We start from the raw sequence: 9,189 nt of genomic DNA on the forward strand, positions 1-9,189 counted from the left end.
TGCTGGGTCAATGCCTATAACCCAGATCTACTCTGCGCTTGGAAAGCCAACATGGACATCCAGTACATCCTCGATGACTATTGCTGCGCCCAGTACATGATGTTGTACATCAAGAAAGCCGGAGCATGAGATGACTAAATTCTTGGACTCTGTGATTAAGGCGACAAGGGAATTGGACATCAACCAGTCTGACGAAATCAAGAAAATCACGCGAGCCTACGCAAAGCACAGAGAAGTAAGTGCCCAGGAGGCCGTGGCTCGCACGTGCAGCTTGCAGCTGAAAAAGTGATTGCGGGCGGTCCTTAACACCGACGGAGATGCCCTGAAGATGAGTCTTCCCATGAGTTGACTGAAGGAGATGGCTTCCCAGTCTGATGAGATCAGGATGCTGGGGGTACCCGACAAGTACTTGTACAGACCTAATACTTCGGAATTTGAGCATATGTGCTTGGCTGAGTTTGCATCGGAATACAGAGTAGTCTACGGTCAGCAAGTACATCGAGAAAGAGCCATCGCCCTTCTGGACGACAAAGGTTTTATCGCGAAGAGGACAGCTGGAAAACCTGCAGTCATCCGATATGCCTGCTACTCGGAGACCAAGGCTCCAGAGAAGCACTTCAGACGACTGCTGAAGCTGTACCTCCTGCACATATCTGACGACGAACTCAAGGACGACAATCACACCACGTACGAAGAATTCTACAAAGGTGTGCGTGTAGTCCAACGTATTGTCACCTGGAACAGGAAGCGGTACGAAGGGCACGGCGCAGGAATGGACAAGGCATTTAAAAACGCAGAGCGTAATTCGGTCGTCAACGCTTGGAACACGTTCGCACCCGAGGTCGAGGTGGACTGCTACGAGTGTCTCGAGCTCTGTGAAGATATCCTAGAGTAGCAGGGAGATGAAGTACCTGACTTTGTTATCTTGGATGGTAGAGAATCAGTTCCCCAAATCGAGGCTCCTCGGTTGAGTCCCGACTTTGTCCACAAGATGTTTCAGAATCTGAACAAGACCTAGTCGTGCATCTTCTACACCGCAAGGCAATGGTGCCTTTGGCGCGTGTGGGGCCAGGATCCAGAACCGTTCCACTACTTTGTTTCTGGCGGAGCTGGATGCGGCTAAGCCCACGTCATCAAGTGCATTTATGAGGAAGCGACAGGGATTCTGTGGGAGAGCCCCAGATTCCGAGACATAGCCGACATGTCCCAGCCCGCCGTGCTGCTGACAGCCTTCACGGGCACGGCAGCCTTCAACATCGAGGACAAAACGTTACACTCTGTCCTCAAGCTCCCCAGGTCACTGGAGCTGCCGTACCAGGGCCAAGGCAATACACTCAACGAACTGAGAGCAGTCTTGTCATCCGTCTAAATTCTCGCCTCTCAGCCGCACGACTTCTCTTCAAGGTCTGTCCATCGATTTTGACGAGAAAAAGATCTGCGCCAACCCCGCCATCACGTCAGCTTTGCAACAGATGCGCAGTGCCAGTTTCAAGAGCGTCACTCCTCTATTGCACCACACGGAGGTGGACTTGAGGGTACATCACAAGCTTAGGTTGGCATATGTTTTGTGTCTCACCGAGACCCATCTGTCAGGGTCCCCCGTATCCTTGGACTTTGTCCTGGAGGGTTACACTGTGTTCGATCATTGCAGGCGGGCATCTTACGGCACCTGCGCAGACATGGCAGCAAAGGTTGGTGGTGGTGTTGCTGTGTACTGCAGGAGCGCTTCTCCACACTTTTAAACCAATTACAGAGCGACTGATATGTGAGCGCATACGCAGTGTTCAAGCAAGAGTGTGGAGAAAATGTAAGAAGCCATATGATTGGCTGAAAGCAAACACACCTGATTGTCTGATGAATCTGTCAATCAGTTTTATCAGCCAATGGTGACGTTCATTGACCCGCGACGTCAGGACTGTCTCAAAATTCACCGCACACATTTCTCTCGCAAATGCACAGAGGTTTCACAGCACAGAAGCAGTTTGTAAATACACACTCAGCATTTTGCATTATCTGTGGATTTATATTACATGTGTGCCTCAAAATTATATTTGCGAAGTAGAGCGTGTGCATTTCAGAATTTATATTACAAGTTTGCATAAAATATATTTTTGTGAAACAGTTCGTGTGCATTTGTGAATTTGAAATACAACTGCGAAACAAATATATATTTGTGAACCAGTGTGTGTGCATTTGCGAAACAGATCGTGTACATTTGTGAATTTGAAATACAACTGTGAAACAAAGCATGTGCATTCGTGAAAAACTCTGCAAGAATTTATTCATTATGACACTGTTCTGATTCCATAGCTGGCTGACTGTGTAGATCCGGTAACGGCCGTAGCTCCATTTGTGCCTAACGGCTACAACAAGACATGCTGGCTGGTGAATATCATATTGATTGATTTGATTCATGACAACCCCAAGCTACATTGAAGTCTCAGAGGATCAGAATTCGGGAAGAAAGTCTCCACAGCCTACCTACACACGACTCAGGTAAAAACAAATGCCAGATTGAGATTTACATTCCTCACATATATCACAATTGTCATACTGACACATTATACATATATGTCAAACTATTGCATGGCATTTATTCACTTTTTTGTGCCAACCACAACAGAACAGTGAAGCTGTGGATGCCAACCGGACCACCAGAAAGAAGATGATCCAGGCAGAAGAAGAAACTTTAAAAAACAAAAAGTAAGGAAGGTTCAGCACTGCATTTAGACTGACAGTAGAGTTGAAATGGATTTGATACAAGTTGACTGATACCTACCTGTTTTTACAGAGATAATAAAGGAACCTCCACCGCCCTGAAGACCAATTTCTCCCTTCAAAATGAGCCCTCGCACATAGTTACATTCATAATACTTTGCTCCAAAGATTTTTCAGTGTAGAGTGGACCTTTAATCAGTTTGTTTGTCAATTATTATATTAATCATCATATATCATCAAATGTGTGTTTGTGTGTACAATTTGTCATGTTTTAATACATGATGACTGCATTACTCTTTGCACTTTTGAACAGCTGAGTCATGTTAGCACACAGATAAGACACCAGCCTGAATCTTCAAGGCAGAACTCACTCACATTCACATCACAAACACATAGGAACAGACAGTATCAAGACAGATATCAGTGGTGCCAGCCTTCCTCAATACATCCACCTCTTCATCGTTCTCCAACGTCTTTACTGTGGGAGCATCTGACCCCCTCCTTTTTTCTCTCAGCAGGTTGGAACTTTCTATTCTATTTGTATAAAGCTTAAACTGTGGAACTTTCCCAGTTGGTTGCTGGCCGCCTTTCCTTCCAACAGGATGGGACACTTTTCTTGTACTCTTTTTCATTTAGTTTATAATACATCCTTTTTTATAAAATCACCATGCTTTGACTGGACATCATCATTCAACCAGAGCATAAATCATGTCTCCAAATGAGGTCAGCCGGAAATTTGCGGTGACAAGTTGTATTTCAGAGTTATACATTTTTTCCTTTTTTGTATTAATAATCTATGCATCCCTTTATGTATAAATATATCTTCAGGGATTGGTTGTAATAAAATGTTCAAGTTAAAGCATGTTCATTATTTCAGGTACTTAAAATACCTTATTTTTTTACTCTTTTTTTTTTTTTTTAAATGAAAAAATGTTTATAAGCTTATTACTCCATTCTGTGCTTTGTGTTTTCTCTTGTCATTACTGCAGGAGTATTTGTCATTCATGTGTTCAGGATATTACTAGGTGGTTTGTTTCCTTTAAAGGAGTTCCTGCTTGTTGCTGTCAATAAATGACCTTGTAATGACAAGTGGGACCTATTGTTATAAATGAGCTTAGAATCAAATGCTGCTTCAGCGTCTAGCAAGTCTTTTAGTATGTAAAGCAATTATAGTTTAAGAATTAATAATTTTAGCAAAGCAGTTTATATTATCAGTTAAAAATATTGTAAGTGCAGTATCTATAAACAGCCAGGAGGTGGGGGTAGAGCTACAATATAGAAGTGCTAGTTACAGAGGTTGGACCATTTCAATAGATTATAAACTTTCCATGTGACCAGCAGTGATTAGAACTCAGTGAAGGAGAACAAGCATCACAACAAGGATGCTTTAAAACCACAGAGTCAGTTAAACTCAGGCCCAGAGCAGCTAATTTGGAGGACTGGTCTGATGTCACCTGGTAAGTGATGGAGGATGTGAGGGATTGAAGCACTAGAAATAGGAAAGTGTCAGCAATGCATAATAACTCCCATTATAATTGCAACTTTGGGCTATATAATTATAACATACACTTCTTTATGACAGTGTTTAGTCTTTTTTTTTTAACTTGATATTATATGCAATGCATAATTGCTTGTCTTTTAATTCTCCTTCTGCCAAATCTCACAGTACTTTAAATTATTTTAATGCACTTGATTTTTTCAAAAAAAAATGTTTTAGGAAATTCATCTAAACTATATATTTTAAATAAGGTAATCCATACTTCACTCAGTGTTCGTAATCATGGTCTTCTTCAGAAAGCCATCAACGCCCACTTATCTCAAACGTTCAGAGCAGGATTACTATTGCAGCAACACATCATCAGTAGGGTAAAACTAACCTGTTTCTTGACAGGCTTCACTTTAAGCCTATTGTTGCATGACACGTCACAACATAGTGTTCATGGGAATGGTAGGATTAGTGCAACCAGCAGTGTTGCCAGATATACATTCTGTTTTGAAATCTAAACACACAAAAAGTTATTGGCAGAAAAACACCCCAATCTGGCAACAATGACTTATCACATCGTTTCTTGCCGATTCAAATAAACGCAGTGGTATGTGTTGTTCCTTACTAATGATATAGCATCAATAATAACAGCAATGACAATATATTTTGAATTTGGAATACTTTATTAATCTCTGAAGGGAAAATACAAAATGAATAATAATAAAATGAGAATACCAGTAGCTACAATATAAGATATGAGAATATGATTATAAAAATATCAATAACTTTATTTGTGTAAGCACATCATTCCTCTATAGATGTACTGCACTGTACACTCTAGGTTAATGCTACTGCTAGGATAATGCTATTGCTAATAAAAATTCTAATGCATCAGCGTCCAAACCGCCCCTAGAGCCCCTCCCACGATTTCCGCGGAAATTGTCTGGTATTAATAATATAAACACTATTAAAACACTAACGATATCTGAATAACATTACAAATGCTGTTAGTTTTGGAAATATCAACAGACTGAACAAGCTTGTTTACGTTTATATATCCCCACCCGTATTTGGAAATTTGGAACATTCCAAATTAGTTATGACATCATACCAGAGTATAAAGAGGCCTCTGATTTAGAACTACTTTGACAGTCTGTCAACATTCATGAATAGGTTCCAACAAAAAATGCTCAGTTCATTTGTTGCCTTCTGGCGTAAATTACAGAGAAAAAGGAGAAGCCGAAGAAGAGAGCAGATGAAGGAGAAGCCGAAGAAGGAGAAGCCGAAGAAGACAGGAGAAGCAGAAGAAACAGAAGCCGAAGAGGAGAAGCAGATGAAGGAGAAGCCGAAGAAGGAGAAGCAGAAGAAGCAGGAGAAGAAGAAGCAGGAGAAAGAGAAGCAGGTGAGTTCAGCTCTATTTAATTTAAGACATTTTCTCATCAGGGTCGAGAATAAGTGATGAACAAAACTTTAAATACCGGTTTGATTTTTTCAATGAGTTCTACATCTGAATGGGGTAACCCTTTAAATAATAATTAATTTAAAAAATAAATAAAAATACAACTGGTTTTCATGAGTTTCCGAGCAGTAGGAACTAATCTCCGGAAAACAAAGCCCAATTAAACTCTGGAAAACAATAACCAGGAATAAATATGTTCTACCTGGTGAAGATAGTAGCTCTAACAACTGGTACAATGATAAACTTGGTGATATTATAGCCTGTGCAGCAGTACAGGGGCGTATTTTTTCTGGTATGTCTCTGAAACGCTTCCGGATGTTTTTGGGTTTTAGTATAACTGTCAGTGCCCAATCCTTTCACAGGCCTGATTGTTTCAGATCCTTTCAACGCATGTGCAAAACGCGTCTCCATCCGTTGGGGTAGTACGGTGGCTGGGAAGTGTCAGGTGAATGCATTTACAGAAACGAACACAAATGCAAACAGGTCACAACACGAATACAAATTCTTCTCTGTTCTGGTGGGTTAAAAACATCCGCCTGAAACGTGTCTGTCTGTAATACCGGTCTGTCGGAAACACTTCCGTTGCGGTATTACAGACGAACACGTTTCTGGCGGATGTTTTTGACCCACCAGAACAGAGAAGAACAAGAAGAAGACATCGAAACGCGTATGAAAGTAAAGTTGATTAGGATACTCTTATATTTTGCATATCGGGCTATCATATCATAATACCCGTCCGACTGTAATACCGGTCCGTCGGAAACACTTTCGTTGTGGCCGGTTTCCATTCGTGTTGTGACCTGTTTGCATTCATTTTCGTTTCTGTAAATGCATTCACCTGACACTTCCCAGCCACCGTAGGTACGGCCTATTTTACTGCAGTTCGTGTACTATTTAAAAGGTTGAAACCCTGCAATTTAAAAATAATTAGAAATGTATGTTTTGAGTGAATTCCGATTTATTTTGGTTTTTATCTTTTTTTCTGTTTGGTTTTTGATTCTCAATGTTGTCTATAGTGTGTGTGTGTGTTTTTTTAAATTAACAATTAAAAACACCACAAAATAGTGACATATTTAAATGTGTACTATTAAAAATATTTAACAAACGTCGAATCATGGTTGGTTTACCTTGAAACATCACGTCCCAGGAGCTCTGTCGTAAGAATAGAATAGAATAGAATGCCTTTATTGTCAATGTACACATGTACGATGAGATAAAAAAAAAAAGCCAACTCCGAGTAACAGTGCAAAACAGTGTAAGAAATAAAACAATATGTACAATATAAACATAGGACATAAGTAGTACAAAAAAGGGAGGTAAAGTGAACAGTCATGGGAAGTATGTACATTTGCAAAAAAATAAATAAATAACTACAGTGCTATATATAGTGTTGGTGTATATGTGTATAGCACGTTATCTATAAATACAGTTCAATGATATTACAAAACAGTGTTTTAAAAAGTGGCTTAAGTGAAGTTTAAGACTGTTTGAAATATTGTAATTATGAAATGACGACTCCCTCTTCCCTGTTCCCTTCCCCCTCACCTAGGTGTAACAGTGCCCTCCCTTTTTTATATTCTCCCTTTAGTCAAGTGTTGTTAATGTGTTGCTTGTCTCTGTCCCTCAGTGTGTGGGGATGTCTGAAGATTACTCCCTGTGCTCCATCTGTCAGAAGATGATGACTGATCCAGTCTCCACACCATTGTGGACACAACTTCTGCAAATCGTGCATCAGCACACACTGGGACACCAGTGTCAGCTACACATGTCCCGTGTGTAAGAAGGAGTTTACAACAAGACCTCCAATAGCCGTCAACAATTTAGTCTCTCAGATGGTTTCTGTGTTGAGACGTGAATTAGCAGCACCAGAAGAAGTTTCCAAAGTGAAGGCCGTGAGGTCCTGCCAGGACATTGAGACTTACCTGACAGAACCTGTGCAGAACCTGGAAACCAAGATGTGTCTAAAGCACAGCGAACCTCTGGATATGTTCTGTAAGACCGATCAGACATGTGTCTGCTCGACGTGTTGTGATTCAGAGCACAGTGGTCACGTGTTTGTCAGTCTGGAAAAAGAGTCTGGGGAAAGGGTGGAGGAGCTTCAGCAGATGATCCAGGAGAGACAAGAGTATAAGAAGGAGATCATGAAGTTAATGAATACTGCAGACAGTCAGAAAGGTGAAGGTGTGGAGCTGTCCACTGCTGTGAATGAGCTTGTTCAGAGATGCTTGACGATGTTGACAGAGACTGTGAAGGAACAACAGATATCAAAAAAGGGAGAGGCTGACGCTGTGATCAAAGAGCTGGTGGATGAATACTTTGAGCTGATGAAGAGAAAGTATGAGGCGGAGCAGCTCTTCCGCCCTGAAGACCGATTCCAACTCTTCCAGCACGTCCACTCTCCTCTTCCAGCCACCAAGGACTATACAGAGGTCATTGTCCATCTATCATCATATGAGGAGACTGCGCTGACAGTTGCGGCTCAGATGAAGGACCAAATCAGAGACAAGTTGAAGATGAAGAGGATGAAGCAGTTTGCAGTAGATGTGACTTTTGATCCTCTTACAGCTTATAACAAACTCAACCTGTCTGATGATAGAAAACAAGTTCACATGAGTGATGTGAAGAATAATGTTCCAGATAATCCAGAGAGATTTTATCCTTGTGCCAATGTTTTAGGAAAACAGAGTTTCAGTTCAGGCAAATTTTACTATGAGGTTCTGGTTGAAGGAAAAAACTGACTGGACTTTAGGAGTGGTTAAAAAATCCATCAAAAGGAAGGGAAATGTCACTCTGAGTCCTAAGAATGGTTGCTGGATTGTGGTACTCAGAGAAGGAAATAAGTATGTAGCATGTGAAAATCCGTCAATTATTCTTCATCTGAAGTGTGTTCCTAAGAAGGTGGGTGTGTTTGTGGACTATGAGGGGGGTGTAATCTCCTTTTATGATGTAGGTGCTGCAGCTCTGATCTACTCCTTCACTAACTGCAGTTTCACTTACAAACTTCGCCCATTCTTTAGTCCCTGTTTAAAAAACGATAACAATGCAGCACCTCTGATCATCTGTCCTGTCAGTCAAAGTGATGAAGTGTTATGATGAAGCCTCATCAACAATGGATTCAATGGTTCTCTATGAGTTCTCCCACTTTTGGGCTCCAGGATCCTTTTCAGGGAGAACATTTACTGAGGACTTCCTCGTGATCTTCACACTGATTCTGATATGACATTACGCAATCTCTCCTGGTCAGTTCTGGTCAAACTGCCCTAAGCAGGCTGATACTATCGTATTGATAACACCAAGGCCTTTTCCTCAGAGGCTCCGCCATTGTATTGGCTAGTGCTGTCAGCAGCTATAAAACCCTGAGAGCACAGAACAGCTACAGATTCATGGGAGGCTCACACTGAAACCTCTGAATCCCAGACCGATCTGCCTCAAAACCCTTTGACCAAGTAAACCCTGTGTCCACATTTGACCAGCAACCCTTCAACTTGACCTGGCGTCTCGTTCATTCAAAACCACCACAACAGTT

The 9,189-nt window shown here is 41.3% G+C and overlaps 1 protein-coding gene across 1 annotated transcript; it reads left to right on the forward strand.

The window, feature by feature from the left end:
• Positions 1–1,201: 1,201 nt before the first annotated feature.
• On the forward strand, positions 1,202–8,401 carry LOC114476347 (E3 ubiquitin-protein ligase TRIM68-like). Its single transcript, XM_028467779.1, has 5 exons — positions 1,202–1,325; positions 1,405–1,535; positions 1,626–1,691; positions 5,430–5,606; positions 7,355–8,401. The coding sequence occupies exons 1-5, from the start codon at positions 1,202–1,204 to the stop codon at positions 8,399–8,401; spliced, it is 1,545 nt and encodes a 514-aa protein (XP_028323580.1).
• Positions 8,402–9,189: the final 788 nt, after the last annotated feature.

This window comes from Gouania willdenowi, chromosome 15 (genome assembly GCF_900634775.1).
Source record: "Gouania willdenowi chromosome 15, fGouWil2.1, whole genome shotgun sequence".
NCBI lineage: Eukaryota > Metazoa > Chordata > Actinopteri > Blenniiformes > Gobiesocidae > Gouania > Gouania willdenowi.